Below are 20,384 nucleotides of genomic sequence, written 5' to 3'. Positions count from 1 at the left end.
CCATGGGAATCTGTAGCCCTAGACATCATGGGACCAATTGGTATGCCTCAAAGGTATGTTTTGGTTCTCATTGATCTATTTCTTAGGTGACCAGTGACCAAAATTGATGCCCATGCTTATACTGATTCTGTTTTAGAATTTTTAGATCAAGTGTTTGTGTCTGAAAGGATTCCAACCACCATTTTAAGTGACAATGGTGTTCAGTTTGTTTCTCGTAAAGTGAAATCTTATTTTGAAAGAGTGAGAATCAAGCGCAAAACTACTTTACTTTATAATTCAAGCGGTAATGGCATGGTTGAGAGATTCAACCATGTAATAAAGGGAGCTATTCAATTAGCCATTGCATGTAACGATGATTTGTTGACCCAACTCGGGAAAACCGTATTGTCCTATAGGGTTAACACAAACAAGTCTACTGGTATATCTCCATTTGTAATGATGAGAGGGCGGATTCCCAGGTCCAAATATTACCCGGGATGGTTGTTCCGTTTGGGCGTAGAGAGTTGGTCCATTGAAAAAGTGAGGGGGAATGCAAAAGCTGCAAAGCAAAAGTAAACTGTTCTATGATTCCAAAAATTATGCTAAGAATGTGGAGATTAAGGTGGGAGATTGGGTCAGAGTCAAGAAACCTGGTTGTGTTATAAAGGGTGAGAGTAAATCCTATAATCCTGAGGAGGTTACCGAAAGTTTAGGAAATTCTGAGAGACTTAGCAGTGCAAAGGTATGAAATCTCAAAGGAACAGCTCTTGGTCACTCTGATGCTTGGAAGGAGATGGGTAATGAACATTCCAGGAATGTCCAGGATCAATTGATTGATTTTCCGGAACATATAAATGGCACTGTTCAGTGTCATGATAGTACTTCTTTTCCTTCTGATGGTGATCAGTGTGAGCTCGACAATGTGGTCACACATGAGGAAATGGAGTCTCCGCCTGATACTTCAGATGAAGTATCGGGTGAGGGTATTGTTGCACAGGGTCATCCTTAGGAAAATGTGAGTGATGGTAACATTGATGAAGGTGTCTGCAATAAGAAAATTTGAAAACCACCTAAAAGGTTAGAAGATTATGTGCATGAAAGCTTATAGAATATATATAGTTTTTATTGTATATTTCTTGCATGCTGATATGATGAATTAGGTGTATTTATTATTTTATTTATATAGTGTGTCTTAGTTGTTTGATTGTATAAAAAGAGGGGGATGTGTTGTAATGGGTTTTGAAAGTAGTGGAATGTGGTATATGTAATAATAGAATGTGGGGTATAACATTCTAGGTTTCTAAGGAAAAGAGGCCAGTTGGCTGAGAGTGGCATGAATGAGATGACGTGTACTGCTTGTTTGCGGCATTACAATATTTTATGTAATAAACAACACTTCCAACCTAAACAAGTCGTTTCTGCTTGCAACATGCCCCATACTACTAATGACAGGCAGAGAGGGTAAAGCAGTGAAAATGTATCTGACCCTCAAGATGAAGGTACAGCACAGGCAATGCCACTTAAAACTTTCTGGACACGTAAGGAGTTGGCACGACAGGGTTAGCGACAGTACAAGCTTTTATTCCAGGCGCAGAAACAATGCAGCATTTGGCAACAGCAGTGCATGATTCCCTTAAAGATTAATGGAAAGAAGCAGCAGCAAAGCAAGCATTCCACTAAAATAGAAACTGGTTCAGTGCGAGCAGTAGTGGTGCAAACTTCACTCACACAGAGATAATATAGACAGAAGAGGGAAGAGCAGGACAGGCATCGCTCTCACATAGAATATACAGAGCATGTCAGCAAAGGTGCGTGTTGTACTGCCTCATTGATTATGTGCAGCAACCTGTTCAACAATTACATGTGTTATGTAAACAAGTAGTACAAGCTTCTCTCTCACACAGAACAGTTGCAACGTGAACTTCACCCAAACCATGAGTACATCACAACGAACAATAGTGGCAATATTCCTCAAACACATAGAACGGGTACAGCAAAGGCAATAGTGGTGCAAGAGTCAACCACACAAAACAGGTTTTATGACAGAACAACAAAGTCCCTAACCCCGCATGCCTAAACAACACAGTTTAAATAACAACCACGTCTTAACCACGCATTGCTTTACCATGCATGCCTTTACAACAAATTTTCTTGGTAAAGTCATGCATGGTAAAGGGGAATGCATGGCTAAAGTAAACACCCCCACCCCACCTCCCTGAGGTACAAACTCCCCTCCTAACCCCCTCCTACCCTGAGGTGCAAATACCCCCACCCCCTCCCAACCCCCATGCTGTTACCTCACCCTGACCTAATGCCTACATCCCTGTCCCTTAACCTAATCCTGGCCAGCCCTGACCCAGCCATAAGAACTGCCCTGCCCTCCCCTAAGCCCTACAAACTACCTCGACTACCAATTACCCTCCCCTGAGGCCTAATACTCTAACTCCTTATTAAAAAAACTACCCCAACACTCCCACAGCCCTAAAAACTACTCCAACCCCAAGCCCTGAAAACTACCCCTGATCCCCCAACCCTGAAAACTTGCCCCACCAGCCCTGAAAACTAGCCCCAATTCTCCCAGCCCTGAGAACTACCTACAAGACCCCAGCCCTGAAGACTAGCCCAAAACTCCCTAGCCCAGAAAACTACCCATGACCCACCCCAGCCCTCAAAACTAACCTTGACCATCTTCACCGCGGATCTCTCGCTGTTTTCTGCTTCCAGCCATCCGCAAGCCCTACAATGCATTGCCTTAACCATGCACATGTGTGTTTAAGGCATATGCATGGTTAAGACATGCTTGGTAGGGCTTGCAGAGTCGGTACCCTCGTGGCACCCCGCGGTGTTCTGATTGTTCCCCCACAGACATTATATAGTAGCTATGAAAGTTTTTCAAAAGTAAAGGCTGCAAAATTGCAAGCTTCTCTAGCATAGGTAATAGTTGCAGTATGGATATGAGTAATATTTTTTCACACAGAACATTTACTGCAGGAGCAACATTTGTGAAAGTTTCTCCCGCGCATGCAAAGCAAGTTCAGCCGAGGCAGCAATAGAGCCAACAGGTACAACAGAGAGAGCAGTGCTAATGTCCCTGGCATAGATAGCACGTTTTGCATTGGCAGCATGGCAACGACTGCCTTCTTTTCCAAGAGGGAGTAAAAAATTAGCAATGTAATAACTATGTGATCTCTTTAAGATGCTGGCAGATCATGACCAGCACCAGACTGGAATGAGAACTGCGCCTTTCCCTGCAGTCCTTTCAAGGCACTGTAAGGCGGCGCGGCTTACTCTTTCCTCACCATTCTCTCTGTCTGGGAGGAGCAGAAGTGCTTGAGTAGGCACAGCCACCCTCACACTTGGGAAACTGCTGTTCTTGTAGTGAGGCCATCATGCAGAGGAGGTGGTGATGTAAAGAAATAGTCTGGATTAGAAAACGCTACACCAGCATTAGGGTTAGCCCACAACCCTGCCTCTAAAAACCAGGACCAGTCAGGAAACTGATGCACAGCAGCGCCAATGCTCCTTCGCAGAAGGGCAGGTTGTGATGAGGCAAGGACCAGGGATGCAGTTTGTCACATCCACTCCTAAGGCTCATTATTTTTGTAACACAAATGCCGCAGTAAACCAAACTGGAATGACAACGAATAATTGACCTCTTGGAAAGCTCAGGACTGGAGAGCCACAGAAACTAGCAAGAACTATGAATCAGCTATGAAAGTAACTAATAAGCAGCAGTGGTGATGCCTTGCCTTATCTCGTGGAACATCCAGGTAGATGGAACACCCCTTGCTTCTTTGAGAACCATAACAATTGTTTCCAGCGCAGTCCAAAATATCTACTGCATTTTGTATTCCTATATGCGCAAGAAATGGCGCGTTTACTGCTTTGCTATCTCACTCCCCCAAAAATATATAATTTTGGAACAACATATTTTTGGGCTGCTTCAAATAGACAGGAAGTGCCAGTTACTGAGTCCCTGCAGTTCTTTAATTTGAAAATGAGAAGCCTGCTCTTCTCAGCAGTATTGTATTGTATTGTGTTTCCATTTACATAAGGCTCACTAACCCTGGTGAGGCTTTGAAGCGCTTTTCGCCAGGGAGCTTGCTGGTATTGGAATTACTGTTGGTATTGGAATTAGTCTTGTGCTCTGAAGGATACAATTTCATGTTTTTTTTTTTATGTCTGTGTGGTGGATTATATAGTAGGATTTAGGTATGGTTATTAGTTGTGGTAGGTGAGTTCATGCAGATGGCTGTGATTAGTAGACGAGCTAGAGGAGATAAGGTATCACCAGGTTGCTGGGTATGACTTTCAAAGTAGGACATGCTGTGACCTTTGAGATAGGGTATGGGCAGTTTGCAAAAATACAAAATATAGATTGAGGCAAACATGCACAGAGCTTAGAATAGTCTATACTCAGAGAGAGGAGGCATGCAGAGCATGGAAGGTAGGAGACTGTTGTTCAAAGAAAAATGGAGAGGCGACCCAGGCGTTTTAAGTCAAGGTCAAAAGGTTCATTGGGGATTCAGGAACTTAGCGTAGATTTGTGAGATAGTATGTACTCTAAGGTTGCAAAATTGTAGAAAGAAACATTCTTTGCATGTTAAATAGTGCTATATTAGGCCCCAGAATCAGGAGAACAGTCTGTGAACAGCTAGGCTATTGAAAAACCTCTGCTGCAGCCTGGGTGCCTGATCTGGAAGTGGAAAGTAATGGTTGCGCATATACATAGGTAAATACCAAGTGCTTTAGGGTGTGCTTGACTGAAGCAATAACCTCATGATCAAAAAGCAACATTAAAGAACGTATGTGGTAACAAAAGCAAATATCTGATACAAATATGAAAACCGATTCTGTAAATTCTTGAGTGAATGTCTTCCGATGTTTACCCTCACAGTGGGATCCATTTGAATGCCCCTAGTTTAGCATGGTACAGTATTAGAGTAAGACTATCGTTACAGACAGTGGAAGTGTGTTGCCTGCATTGCTTTAGCTGGAGAGAGGAGACACAAACTCCGAAGTGAGGAGAGAGAGAGACTGGGCTTCCTTTAAACATTACATGATGCCTGTTGGTAAGTGGTTTGTTAGTAGTGAAAAGTGGTGACTTACCAACAGTAATAAGACCACAAACACAATAAAAGGTTCAGAAAAATTCTCAATAAATTATTCCCTTAGTCAACCCTCGGCAGCTAGCAACTAGCAAGCAGGTGTAACTTAGGAGACAGGTGTGTAAAGCATTTAAAAACACTAATACATTATGTAAGTAAGACACAACATACAATAAAATGTCCAACTCCAATTTATAAAAATAGATTGCATGTTTATGAACAAATAGACAAAAATCCTATGTAGGGAACCAGAGATATGACTTTTTAAAGAATAACATATTTCTAGCGCTTAAAAATATATAATGCCACTTTTTGACATCTACTCGGTCAAAATGTTACCTTCTGACTTTCACAAACTTTTTTGGAAGATTCTCTCTCAAGGTCGAGCAGTCCCTTCCAGTTGGCAAATTTTGATGCAACATCATCAGATTGCTTCTCTGTGAGGCCTCAGTAAAATCTTGGAAGTCTGGAGCTTTCAGAGGAATGAGCCGGAAATCCAGGCCGGGTTATGGTGCGAAGGTATCCGGCTTGACTCTCGACTTCGATTTGCTAACCTTATGGACCTTTTTGACAAAAAGTTCTCAAGCTTCACCAAATTCTGGATCTTCTTCAAGAAGGTCTCCTTGAGGGATCAAAGTGTCCAAAACACCAGTCCAAGGGTCTGGAATCTCCTAGATGCTACTTGAGATGTCTGGACTAAAAGTCCCACAATGCATCTGGCCAAATCCTTAAAAGTCCACTTGAGGCACTCCAAGATGGGGGCTCTTGGTGGAGATAATGCAGCTGGGCTCTTTTAACCTGTAGCTTGCAGGTAGTTCAGTCCCAAGTCCTTTTTTGAAGCAAGGCAAAGTCCTTAGGGCTGTAGTACCCAATTTTGCAGCAGATGCAGTAATTCAAAGTGCAGTCCTTTGGGTGCATATCCATATTCCAATAGAATGAGATGCTATGCAGCCCTCCCTTACTTTTTATTGAGACCTTGTCTGAAATTCTTATTGTGTTTGTGGCCTTATTACTAGAGGTAAGTCACTACATATCACTACTAATAAACAACTTTCCAACAAGGTATTTTTTAAGAAGATGCAGATTAGTCTTTAGGAGCACTGCCATTTGGAATATAGCAGAGATGAGGGTTGGACGGGTGGGACTGCAGCTTCACCAACAGAAAAAACGACTGAGCCCAAATGACGCAACACACATAATGTGCACAAAGTGAAAACTGGTATGCTGCTTTCACACTATTTCACTGCATTGTACAAATCCATAAATAAGGCCTTTTGGCAAGAGGAAGAAATCCCTAACTATTTTCTCCCATATTCAGCAACTCATTTATAAACTAGTTAACTGGAAAACATACTATATCCCCTCATTGCCCCCAAACCCATCCTGAGTATAAACAGGAGGGCTGGAAGGCAAATCCTTTTACCTTCCCCCTGGTGACCACAGGCAGGCCATCCTGCACTTTGCGAATGAGCCCTCATCCAGCTTCAGGACAATGAGGTAGCTGTCCACCCACTTGGTGCACTGGAAGCTGCGCAGTCTCTACCAGGAAACATGGCTCATGCAGGCTCGTGATTTGGCAATCACCATGCACAAGCAAGCTATCATGCACCAATTGTAACCTCAGTGGGACACCTATCTCTGTAAAGAAACAAGTAAATATCCATGCCGGTACTTTTTGACAACTTTGCCACAGTCTGCCTACACGATGGGATCCCAGTAGCACAAGAGAACGAGAGTCAAGTTAGTTAATTTTTAAAAACGAAAAAAGTGACACAATGGCACATTTTAGAAACATGTCACTCCGTCATTGTCCCCACCACTTCAGCTAACTCAAGAGTGCCTGTCCTCTGGCAGATATTGTTTTTATCAATCACAGGCAACATACCCTCCTGATAACATCCTGCACAGCGCATCTGTACCAGAAAGTGGCTGCTGGCCACTTGGAAAGACCTGTAGTGGTCGCAGATGGTGGTGCGGCATGAGCAGTGTGGCTGCCTTATGTGACACACGCACCACTTCCAACCCACCCATGCCTGCCCGAGGCTCGGAGCCACAGCCATCCTGGGACTCAGCACAATTACTGTCATCCACTAAGGCAGCTTGTGATCAGCTCTACCCGGCTGTGCACCGAACAGAGCATTCCCGTGTGCAGCCAGTATGCAATAATGGGAATGCAAAGGAAAGCATGGAGGATACAAGGGCACCGTGCAGGATGCTCAGCAGAGGCTATGTTACCTACCATGGCTGCTTCGGGTCCTAGTCTCAGATAAAGTCAAAGAGATCCATCTCGGATGGGGGCAGCACTGCCCACTGGGGGCAGAGCATGCAGGTAGCATGCAGGAAGCAGCAGTGTGGGCTCAGTGTGCAGAGTGCCGCTAGCCACCCTTATAGCGCTCTGGTACTGCCGCGGTCCTCCCTCTTCTGGCTGCCAACAAGCTATCATTCTTACGATACATCAGCCTGGAGGAGAGTAGCCAATGAGATTCATCCACAGATGCTAGATCGAAAGGTGTGTAATGCAGAGGAGCATACTGAAACTCTAAATTAGGTTAAATATGAGGAAACCCCTATACAAAAAACTGTTCTATAATATACATTCCCTAAGTAACATTGTCCTGCATCAGACTCAACATCCTAGCCCCTTTCCATTCTGGCCACTTTCAAAGGTGCAGTCATAGGCACTTTGCTTGATGCATTTTGTGTTTGATTGTATTTGCTAAAACACATTTCAATAGGGTTTTACAAATATTAGAGTTTAAAATGTGCAATAATTGCACAGTCCCATCTAAGGGTATTCCTAGCTATCCGTTGGCTGACTCCGACACACCCACCGGCAACCCCCCTCCAAGGGAGGCTGCTCTATAAAGTTTAATAAGGAGAAAATGTTCATGGGCCTCACACTAGCCACAGGAGCGCTCTAGAGCAGTGATACTTAACCTGTGATCTGGGGCCCTTGGAGGTCCACGAAGCTTACTCAGGGGGTCTGCGACTGCTTAGAAAATGTACATAAATAAAGAATGAAAGTATAAAGTTGAACATTTCAAAATGTTATGTAAATGCGAAGGAATTTGAAATTGCGGGCTAAAAATGAAGTTAGTATTCTCAATTGATTCATGGGAGCAGTGCAAGTGCATGAACCAGATTATAGTATGTATATAGTGCCTGCTCATTTATTTCGGTATTTTTTTGTGGTTTATTTTGAGGTAAAAATCATTGCATAAGCCGGGGTTCCTGTCCTCCAGTATTCGCTCGGACTGTGCCCCCGGATTCCAATGATGATTCAGTGGGGGTCCCCGTATTCCAGTAATGATCAAGTGGGAGTCCACACAAGTCAAAAGGTTTAGATCCACTGCTCTAAAAGAGTAGGAGAACCTGCCTGGGCTGCTTAAAACACATATGCATATTTGTTTTAGGTCATGAGAAAAACATATTTGTGAGACTGGTGCAAGACATTGTGCTCTTTGGGTTACTCTTATCTGTAGCCCGTTTCAATACCTACAACCCTTGCCATCCCAGCAGAGGGCGTCATCCGTGTACAGCCCCAACCTATGCTGCGTTCTTCTGAAGACATTAGATACGTCATATTAAAAAAAAGCCCTGTATTTAGCGTCCAGGGTAAATATACTGCGAGACATTTTATTTCTGCGATCTGGTCAAATCACAATATCCGCTGAAGAGCTGAAAAGACATGTCAGGGAGTGATTTGGTGGCATGTTTCAACCCGTTCCCTAACCTCGCCTCTGCCTGTGGTGTAACTTTAATAGGAGAGTATTGGAACTTCTTATCAGCAAAGCGCGACTCTGGGGTACGGAGCTCATGAGAATTCATATTTCCATTTCAAGTTCCGGGCCACCATCACGAGCATTGATTTACAAAATGTCAAGACTAGTGGAACTCTGTAACCTCTGTTGTCATCACTAGGGGGCATATTATCAAGGACGGCGTTAACATTATCGCCGGTTTAGCGGCAGAAAACGGCCGCTAAACCGGCGATACTGGGCTTGATAATATGCCGCAGAGAATTCCCATAGAACCCCATGTTCACACCAGAACATGGGCTTCTATGGGAATTCCATAGAGCATATGATCAAGCCATTATCCCCGGTTTAGCGGCCGTTTTCTGCCGCTAAACCGGCGATAATTTTTTACGCCGTCCTTGATAATATGCCCATAGATTTGGCTCAGTTCGCAATCTGTTGCTGAGGGGCGAGTAGAAGAACAGGAGTGGAAACTACAGAAAGCAAACACGAGCCTCGCTAATCCGTTTTATTCCACCGTATCATGATTCTGAGACTAAGAATAGAGAGGGCAGCGCGGGGCTGTCATAGGGCAACGCCCTGGTACCGGCGGGTGCTCTTACCTACCCTTAACTGTTGCGTGTTTGGAATGCTGTTTCTTTGCTCTCTCTCTCTCTCTCTCTCTTTCTCTCTCTCTCTCTCTCTCTCTCTCTTTCTCTCTCTCTCTTTCTCTCTCTCTATTTCTCTCTCTCTCTCTCTTTCTCTCTCTCTCTCTCTCTCTCTCGCTTTCTCTCTCTGCCTCACCACCCCCTCTGTAGCTTTCTTTGGCTCGTGCCCTTGAATATTGCATTCACGGAAGTCAAATATCCTTTATATAAAATGTACATTCAACCTGAATTGATGAAAGGGTATTGAAGCCAATACATGTTCTCTTAGAAATATAGCCTAAATCCCGGGCACGGTTATGTTGTAATAAATGTAAGTCTATCTATAAAATAACCTGCAGGAACAATATCTAGTTTTTCATTTTTCAAATCCTTAGTTACTGTGTACATTTGGCTGTCAGTAAATCAGAGACTGCATTGAGTGATACGTTTGATGCCCTTTTGAATGTGCATGTTAACATTTATATTCCCTTTCTCCACACAGTATTCAAATTCCCTGTTTTGATTTAAATTGTATCTTCTTCTTATTCATCATAGCCTCCTTTAATCCATTGCTTCCATTTTCTTTAGATTGTTAGGTTTATAATTCGAAGCACACCAGTTCATTTGCATGTGCACTTCCTGATATTAGAACACCCTTATAACTTGAGGAGTCTCGTATGGTTCCATCCAGTCCCCATCAACTTCAAGCTCTTCATAAAACCTGGGGCTCTGTTCACTGACAATAGACGAAACATTTACCAAAATGCCAATCAAGTCTTCTCTGCTCCAGACATTGTGGCCCTTATTTATGAAGGCCTTGCGCCGCCAGTACATCACTTTTCCCCACTTTAAAAGTGACGCACCGGCGGCGCAAGGCCTTCATAAATAAGGGCCTGTATCCCTCAAATGCTGCCTGCACCTCATCCAGAACTGGGGGGGGGGTTTAGATTTAGCAAGGCTTTGCACCGGCGCAGTGTTACAAAAAGTGATGTACACCAATGCAGCGTTTTGAATTGGGATTTTACTTCATATTGCTTTGCGCCAGAAAGTAGCAATAAAGTAATGCAAAAATAGAGGTCTGCTCTACCATGTGTCAATGGGAATCCCATGGGAGACACGTTGGTGTTCCCCTGAAACCACTCATTGATTTTGATGCAAAGACTTATCTATTAAAAGGAAGACAGGGCTATGCACCACAAATGTATGGCTTCCTAAGTCAGGCATTACGTGTGAGAAGTTTTCTCAAAACATTTCTGTTAGAAAGGGGGCCTCTAGTTGGCAGTGGTATGCACCCTGTCCGAGTAAGGGACCTTCTTTCTATTCAAGTTAAGGGAGTTACACACCACAGATAATGCCTACTCACCCCCTTGGTAGCTTGGCATGAACAGTCATGCTTATCTCGGTAATGTGTAAAGTATTTGTACATAAAACTCACAGTAGAACTGTGAAAACACTATAAATGGACACTACACCAGTTTAGAAAATAACTGATCTTTACCTAAACAAAACAAGACCAAAACAACAAAAATCCAACATACTCAACTCAAGACATCACTTTTTAAAAGTTTAAGCAATTCAGTCCATAGAGCTCTATGGAAGGGTTGGTTTTAGCTCAAAGTTTCTTTGATGCGTCAAAATTCAAGATGAAAAGGGGGGTAGTGTCAGAAAACCCAGCAATCCATAGATTCTTGAAGTCCCAGGTGAATGGAGGCGTCCGTTTTGCTGCAATGCAGGAGAAGTGTTGCGTTGATTCCTTACTGTGAGGAGAAGCAATGTGTCGAATACCAAAGTGGCTCCTTACTGCGGGGTGATGCGATGGAAACTTGGCGCACCAGTGCGATGTGTAGAAAATCCAGGCATGTTGGGTTGATGCGACGGTGAAACAGGCACTGCATTGATTATTCCAACCGCAGGCAGGTGATGCGTCGATTCCTTCAGCTTCACAGCAGGGCTTGTGTCGAAGCCGGAGCAGGGGTATCGGATGTCAGAGACACGGCAAGATTGTGGTGGGAAAAACGGCGCTGAAGGGTGATTCATGGGTTTTCAGCTCTTGAGGCAGCAAAACCACCCCCATGAGCCCACTACTGGAGTTGGCACCACTTGGCAAGTCAGAACCCCCAGCAGAGGAGTTCAGGGGAGCTGCAGATGAAGTCTTTTTTGGACCGAGACTTCCAACAGGAGGCAGGCGCATACAAGCCCTTGGAGGATTTGGAAAGTGGGATTCCAAAAAACATAGTCCAATTCTTTCACTGCTCACAGACTAAAGCAACAACTGCAGGCTAGCACTGCAAAGCAACATAGCAGAGGGGCAGTACTTCTTATGACAGCTCTTCAGCTCTTCTTCTTGGAAAGTCCTCAGTCACTGTGTGGCCTGCTGTGTACTTTAGAAGACAGCTTTGTTGCATCAAGAAGGACTGCTTTGCTTCATGAAGCCCGCCTTGAGCCCTCAGAGGTAGGCCCAGCACTTCTCTTTGAAACTAGGACTACCAGAGTAACTAGAGTAACCAAAAAGGCTATTTGGCTAGCTTCCTTATCAGAACCTTAGGTACAGAAAGACTCCAGACATCTCAACCCAGCCTTGGTGAGATCTAACCCTCCAAATGTTCCCTCTCCATTCCTGAACCCTTGGAAGTGGTGCTAAAGGTGCCAAGATAGCCCCAATCCAAATTGGCGATTGAAAAAGATTCAACAGAAACGTGAACTGAGAACTAAGAGGAGACCGAGACCAACCTTCTATTCCAATCCGCTCAAGGTGCATCGCAAGTCAGCCTGACTTCATGGCAGCTCCAGCTATGTTCTTTTCTGTAGTAGCAAATCCTGTTTAGCAGCTCCTAGCAAAAGGGGTATCCTGCCTCGTTGTGTACAAACTGCAGCTTCATCCCGGTTGAAATCTTTAACTTCCAAAAAAGAGGCTAAGTACAAAATGCAGGATTCCTCACTGTGACTTGGGCCAGCAGCTCCCAGATGATAACGCCTACCTCTCTCGTACACTGCCAGCTGCTATGCCCCTCTAAACTTTACCTTCTCAGGCATTTCTCCACAAAATTTCTTCTAAGTCCTAAGGCAAGTGAAGACTAGGCCCAGTCCACTTATATCCCAACCACACTCCATCGCGATTGACCATAACTTTCCACAGGGTTATGAACAGGTTAATTTCATGACTTTAGTGGTTCACCCTGACAAGGCTTGCTTGAGAAGGGGTCAAACCCCTCAACCAACAACCCAACTTCTCACAGTATGAGATTTTTGCAGATGTTGAAGAATTGATTTTCTACCTTGGGTAATTCATTATTACCTTTAACAAAAATATGCCTTTTTGTAGCTTGCAACAGGTCATACGATCTGGAGGCTGTAATTTATGCTACTGTCACTCCATGGTATGGTTTACAAGTTTAATTGAAGCATGTTTCACATGGAGCTACTGGAGCTTAAGCTCAAAGTGAGAATTCTTGCGTTGGTAGAACCTAAATTGTGTAGAACGCATGTTAAGTTTTGATGAAGTTTGTAAACTAATATTTTCGGGTCTTATATTGTGGGTGAGTATATTTTGATGGCAAGACTCAAATACCACTGTTCTTACTTATCTGAACGGTCCTTACTGATGTGAGTAAGTTGTGTGTAGGTCAGGTTTCAGAGGAAGCTACTCAAACAATATTAAGTAGAACATTCCTGCTGTTTCAGTGCAATATTAAGAGATGTCAAGGTTGAATGTGTATAGGTCTGCTATTTACATAGAGGTATACTGAGCACCATATTACATACTGAATAGTGTGCTAGTTGTTCTCTGTCTTTGTTTGCAACAATGCGTGTTTTGTTCTCGGCAGAAAAAATACTCAAGATTCATATTTTCTTTTCTGCACAAGATGCAAACATCGACTGTTGCAGTCTCTAAACCGATCAAACCACAGCAAAAAATAAGGGAAAATAATAGTTTGCGCTAAAACATGTGATTTAGAGCACCTGGGGGCATATCATCAAGGAGAAGCGATAAAATTATCGCTGCTTTAGCGTCCGTTTTCGGGCGAAAAGCGGCAATAATTTTATCGCACTATCAGCAAGAAAACGCTAGCACGTGTTTCTATGCCTCTGCACCCGTTTCCCTAACGCCCAGCTTTGCATCTCTAATGATATGCAAAGTGGGCGTTCCTCACCAAAATAACGTGGGAAATGTCGCTAAGACATTTCTCCTATCAGCAAGCTGCACGCTAACCTTCACAGCGACGAGAAATGTAGCGCTAACCGCACCTAACACAGGTTTCATTATGCCTGCTTGTAACCTGACTAAACCATTTTAGGCTATGGGTGGTGGATTATAGGGCTGAGACCACCCAGCCCTATCAACAAGGTATTGCCTGTCGCCGTGCGAGTATCGCTGGATTTCCAGCGATAATGGCACTTTTTGCAACTATCGCTGGATTATATATCGCATCAGAGATAAGCGTTGCAGATAGCATGCTATCTTGGCGACATAATCCAGTGATAGCCGTCGATAATTATCCTCGTGCTAAGCATGCTTAGCGATAATTATCGCCGGCTGTTGCTGATATGCCCCCTGGATGTTAATTAGTGCCAGCCAGAAAATGTACTGCTCTCAGCTTTCACATTCAAAGATGCCCGCAAGGGACACAAGCAAATGTGTAGGGATGTCGGCCATAATGAGCGGTTATTATGCTTCCTGTAACATTTTCATTCCATTATTTAGCTGCTCGTTCGTTCCCTGGATGTAGACAGGAACTTTTTTGTATTATTTCTGTAGAGTGACAGGCCACAGTATTCTCTACAAGCCATTACAGTAAGCATTCAGACTTAAAGGGGATGGTATGTATTTGAAATACACATGAATACTCATTACCGTTTCCCATCTTTTTTTCCAGCACAGAAAGCACGGAAGAATATGACGACGATTACGTCAGTGTGAATAAAACATGGGTCCTGGCACCAAAAGCCACGCATGAGACAGATGCCACTCAGATCCTGAACTCGCTTCTGAAAAACTACGACAACAAGTTAAGACCAGATATTGGCAGTACGTTCCTTTATATTTTACATTTTTTTCCATGTCTCGGGCAAGTATTGCTAATTTAGACTAGATTTGTAACAGTTTTTGCTTGCACCCTCAAATTAGGTTTTATTGTGGTGTTGTTTTTATTTAAAGTTGTTCTTAACAAAAGCCCTAGAATAAAATCCTTTACTTCAGATGCTAATTTTCTTTCTGAAATTAATTTCTTTATTTTGTTACTTGAATTGGTTTTGCCTATGAAGGTTTTTTTTTTCTAATTTGTTTTCTAGCATTTTAGCATAATGGCTTTTCTAAAAATTAAACATTCCGCAGAGTGAGCGTCTACAAAATTAACCTTCCTGAAAAGTTTCAGAGAACACTCTAGTGGGTAATTTCTACATTTATTGAAATGTGAGAGTGAACGTGTGATGATGCCGGTGCACTCCAGCATGTTGCTGGCAGGTGATTAACTTTACAGATTGTTCAGTCTCTTATCCTGAGGAGCACGTTTAATTACTCTGGAATCATAAGCTTCCACTGGGATTTGTAAAAAAGTCGATTTATCCCATTCGCTCATTCGTTTAGTCATTACAACAGTGTCCATTCATGAGCAGCTGGATCTTGCCTCTCTTTTTTGAGTGCTTTTACAGCATCATTGTCTCTGCATTACGACGACAATCTGCAAACATAGGACAGTGCATGCCTACCAATTAGATTCTCGAACACGGAGTTCTAGTAAAAACAAACAAGGCAGGTGACATGGAAAAATAGCTTTTAAAACACCTAATGGAAAAAAATGTTGAATGCAACCAAAATAGAACCACATTTTCATAACTGCATTGCCAACATGATTCACGCATTCATTTATTAATTCATTCATCTATATATACATTTTAGATTCCTTAGGCACAGTGTCTGAAATTAAATGCAAATGCATTATTCACCTGTGCGTATCCATATATAGTTCACCAACTGGGCATTTCAAATTAATTCCATGGATCAAGCACAGCGACTAATGTATATTTTTTAAATCTCAGAATTATTTTAACATTTCAAAAGCACACTACTGACATCATTCCTTCATCCGGGTCGTCTTGAGACTTTTGTTACAGGATTCCAGTCTCTTCGGATACAAAATGCTATCGAGAGGTTTACCAGAAGGTCGTAGCATCAAATAAAAGCAACAATATATATTATTCAACATGATCCTCATTGACAGTGACATTTCAGGGTGCTCCATACTTGGCTGCAAGTGAGGAATTGATGAAATGAATACATTAATATAAGGTTGACTAGAGCCTCCGCTATTTTTAGGAAATAAATATGTACATGTGCAATGTTAATGACAAGGATGTGGGCTTGACTCTGTGGGGACTGTAGGATTGTGTATGTGGATAGTAATTATCCCCCCATCACAGGGAAAGGAAAGAGATTTGTTTCATACTTTTAAATTCAGAAAAGGAAGAAGACATGGTCCTTGTACAGATGTTCCCCGGGACTCCATTTACACAATATAAGATGAAACACCGGGTTTCCTTTCACACATTAACAGCAGGGCAAGTAGAGGCTAGTGGTTGCCCTGGAAATTGATGCAAGCAGTGCACATTTACAGCTGGGAAGGAAAATAGTCATGTTCTGAGTACAGGTCTTCTCCTGAACTCCATTCAAACAATGCTCACATTAATGCCAGACTAAAGCTTGCTTTCTCACTTGTTGCACCTGGTCAAGGAACAGCATGGATACTTACACGTGGCAGGGGGTCGGAGCACAATGATCTTTTTAATAGGTACAAGAAATAGGATACATCTCGGGGATGTTGTGTATCAGCGCTGTTTTCCTGCTTTTGATCTCTAGTCTGCCCAAGCACCCCGATGTACTCTGCAAATAAAACTTTTATTGTATCAACCTGAGCGAAGGCCTGTCTTACACCTGTCCTAAGCATTGAGCATGTATGAGTTGGGAGGGAGGACTGTTTATTCAGTAGGACTGAGGAGTGGATGCATGACTGTTCCACAGGGGAAAAGGACAGCTGGTAGACTAAGGTTGGAGCAGTAACTGCTCCATTGTGAGAAAAATGCCTTTTTTGTGTGGTCACCCTAATGTCTTTGCTGAATGTGAGTGCCGGATTTTATACTGCACACTGGGGCACTCCTCTCCAATCCCCAGTGTATGTGCTCTTACCCTTAAACCACGTAAGAAATGGGTAATCCCAGAATGGCATATTTAACTCTCATGTAAGGCAATGGTATATGATGTAGAAACTGGACTCGTATGAAAAGTTAAATGTCACCTCTGAACAACACCACTTATTGTGGCATCCACTAGTATGACTAGGAAAATATGTCTTGAGTCCTTCCATTGTAGCCTGGCTCCTGCAGTTTCATTCTGCAATGTGACCTGTTAAAATAAACTACTCTAACTGTTAAAAACCTCCCTATTAAATATGAGTAAGGCAAGCCTATGTAGGTCTTATAGCTCACAGGGTAGGGTGCAGGGTATGTACAAGTTGTAAAGTAGGAGATGTTGAAAATGAATGCAACTTTGTACTTACAATGACGAGGCCCTAAAGAGTTTTAAGCTGTCTTATGTACAAAATATTAGTACATAATAAAACACTAATACTGTGTCTCAGGAATGGGACATACTAGAAATAGAAAGGCTATTTAATTGTTAATAAAAATCCAAATCAGTGGTGGAGGCTGTTGGACTTGGCTCTTTTTGCAGGGTCATCCCTGAACTTTTTGCCTTCCTCCTAGTATTTTTTCTTAACTGGTGTTGGTGGTTTTATGACTCTAGACACTTTAGCACTGCTGTCCAGTGCTCTCTGTGGTAAATATGGTAAGTTTGGTCTACACCTGTTTTGCGTATTAAATTTACCTGTCAGTCCCTTGTAAAGTGGTATCTCAGATACCCAGGGCCAGTAAATTAAATGCTGCTGGTGGGCTTGCAGCGCTGATTGCGCCACCCACCAAAGTAGCCTTTCAAACCTGTCTCAGGCCTCTGCCATTCCAGGGCCTGTGCGCGCAGTGTTACTGCCACTGTGATGTGACACCTAAAGTGTGTGCCACGTCTGTGACCCCCCTTTTAATGCATGTCAGTCACCGCTAAGGTAGGTCCTAGCTAGCTCTATGGGCAGGGTGCATTGTAGGTGAAAGGTAGGACATGTAGCTTAAGTGTGTGACATGTCCTGTGACAAACAGCCATTTTGGTTTCTCACTACTTTGGGGCTGCCCTCCCATAGGAATGCATTGGGGATTCCCTGATAAGTGTTTCAGTGGTAATTCCTGATATGAGAGGAGCAGCATGGTCAAGTTTGGTATATTTGGAATGGTGATAATAAATGTTTGTCTGGCTCTGGAGTGACAGGGGCTGGTGATGTGTGTGGCTCCAGGGAGGGCAGGGTGAGTCAGCGCTAGGCTGAATAGGAGATCTGCATTTGGAGTAGTTGGAGTAGTCCACTGACCCTGAATAGGTCTGTGCCTGCCTGGGTGAATGCTGGCGTCACCCCCCTGTGTTGGGTCTGATGACCGAGCCCCCACCTAACAAAGTGGACTAGAAGCACTGTACAGAAAGTGCTCCAGTACCCCCCACAACCAGTTGAGACTGGTTCCCCAAGCCCTGTGCCAGGGCGGAACAAAGGGATAATGTACTATAAGTATTGGGGCTGTGACCCCATGTTTTTGTGCTTCCTTGTGCTGTGTTGGGTGCTAGAACTGCTGGGCCCCAGGAGGAACTGCCATGAGGGACCGCCCCTCTGCTAGGGGGCCCAGGCTGACCTGCCTGAGCCCATCTCTGCTTTCTGGACTGAATGCCGCATGAGCGCTATATCTTTCTCCCAGTGTGGGAGAAGCATGGTGCCCTGCAGCGCGTTGCTGCGAAGTGCCTGAGAGGGAATCCCGTCATGGGGATTCCCCCATGGTCCAGGGGTAAAGCGGGAGCCCATACCGAACTACTGGTGAAGCGGGAGCCCACCCCGCATTGTGGTGTTCTATGAAGCAGAGCGGGAGCCCACCCCGCACTACTGGTGTAGCGGGAGCCCACCCTGCATTGTGGTTTTCTACGGAGCAGATCCCTCTCATGCTTAGATGCCGCCGGCGAGATCGGCGGCCCAGAAGTCAGGCAAGCTGCCTGACTGTGGGTGGGCCCGGAAGAGGAAGTTCCCATCAGGAAGACAGGCAGAGTCGTGCCTGGAGGAGGGCGGGAGCCTACCCCGCCTCCGTGGCCGAGAAAGCCAGATTGAGGTAGGCAGTCAGCGAGAGCTTACCCCGCAGTGAGGAGCCTCCCCAAGGAGACCAGAGAAGTGAGGAGAGGCCTGCCGAGGTACATTGTCAGTGCCTTCCTACTGCCAGAGGTGAAGCATGAGCAGGACCTCCCGAGGCACATTGTTGGTGCCTGAAGCCGGCAACAATCTGTCCCGGTGAGTGGGGACGCTGCGTGGAGCAGTCTTGGCACTCTCTGAGGCACTGGTAGTGCAGTGCTGATTTCTCTTTGGGCGCAGTATGGTGCTGAGAGCTGCACCGGGAGGGTCCCAGTAAAGGGGACTCTTCAGGTACAGCTGGTGCCAGTGTTCATTTTTACCACAGCTGCAATGCGAGAGCGCAGGCAGCTGCAACGTGGGGGACAGTTATTTTTAGGAGAAGGAAGGGTTGTGATGCACCCTCAGCCCCCAGTGCATGACGCACATTGCTTTTGCTGCCAAGGCAGCCAGAGGGCCATGGAAGGTCCTATAATTGCGCCCTGACATTTTGGACACAGGGCATTTGAGCCCCAGAGAAGGCCAGTTGGCCTGGGGTCATTTGGAGTACCTGTGTGTACTGGGAGGCCGCAAGGCCCTAAAGGATTGCATAATGTGGTTACGCTAAAGGTGATGTGTACTATGGTGCACTCCTAAATGTAATTTATGCTTATGATGTTTATGTATAATGTGTTTTATGCCTAAGGTGATGCAGACATAATGCATTTATGTAGCTTGTGATAATGTTAAGTACAGTATTTTTACCAGTAGTTGCTGGTTGTCTTATATTTGCTACTTGTGCTTTGTGATGGTTCTGACAGTGGCCCGATTGGCACTGTCATGTATATAATCCCCTGTAAATTATTACCTGGTGCCAGTTAGCACAGTGTATTTGTGTGATTATGATTCTAATGTGTTTTGGATAATACAAAGACTATTTTTTGTATAACCTTGTGTGGAGTTTCTTTTGTAGTGTGCCTAGTGTATTGCCGCTGTCTGTGTGTGTTACACATTGCCTCTGGGATAAGCCTGACTGCTCATGCCAAAATACCAAGGGGGTGAGCAGGGTTTATCTTCAGTGTGTAACTCCCTTGCACTGAATAGAGTGTTGGTTTCTGCTGGCTTAGGCGCAAGCCCTAGCCAACCAGAAATCCCACTTCAAACAAACTTGAATTTATAATAAATATTAAGGAAAATAAACAAATACATTTTTAAAAAGTTACCCCTTCCCTGCCTACATTTCTTGGAAACTAGTTTGCTTCTCCCAGCCTGTACTTAGCCTTAGTGGATATAAATAAGGTGTGACATCTCTCCCAGGAGTTACACAATAGGTGCTTGACAGATTGACCTCAATGGGCAGGAAAGATTTCTTTGAGCCCAGCAGAAGTGTGGGGGGCTACCACAATCTCAAATCCTTCCTGAAAGGTCTATTGAGCCAAAAGTAACAATAGCATACTTGGAAGGGAGGGCATAGAATGCCATGCAAATTCTTGTGCATCTCCTGTCTGGTTTGTCGAAGGACCCTGCATTTGTTCTACTAGTCTTCAGTCTCCTGATTTGCTGTGGGTAAAAGGCCGGCTTCAAATTGGATTTTAACATTAGATGAGGGAGGACACTTGTGAATACTCTAAGACACTCCGATAAACACACCCTGCCACCAGGGCTTGAGTTTAGTGCAGC

At 44.1% G+C, this 20,384-nt stretch overlaps 1 protein-coding gene across 1 annotated transcript in view; it reads left to right on the top strand.

The window, feature by feature from the left end:
- LOC146829043 (gamma-aminobutyric acid receptor subunit gamma-4-like) overlaps positions 1 to 20,384 on the top strand; it is a 2,063,907-nt gene that overhangs the window by 349,450 nt on the left and 1,694,073 nt on the right. Inside the window, exon 2 of the mRNA XM_085607669.1 lies at positions 14,346 to 14,497. Coding sequence (XP_085463795.1) covers positions 14,346 to 14,497 — 152 coding nt within the window. The remainder of the gene's footprint in view (positions 1 to 14,345; positions 14,498 to 20,384) is intronic.

The sequence above is a fragment of the Triturus cristatus genome, chromosome 5_2 (assembly GCF_964204655.1).
Source record: "Triturus cristatus chromosome 5_2, aTriCri1.1, whole genome shotgun sequence".
Taxonomy (NCBI): Eukaryota; Metazoa; Chordata; class Amphibia; order Caudata; family Salamandridae; genus Triturus; species Triturus cristatus.
The sequence above is the reverse complement of the archived record's forward strand: the minus strand, read 5'-3'. Positions and strand labels throughout refer to the sequence as shown.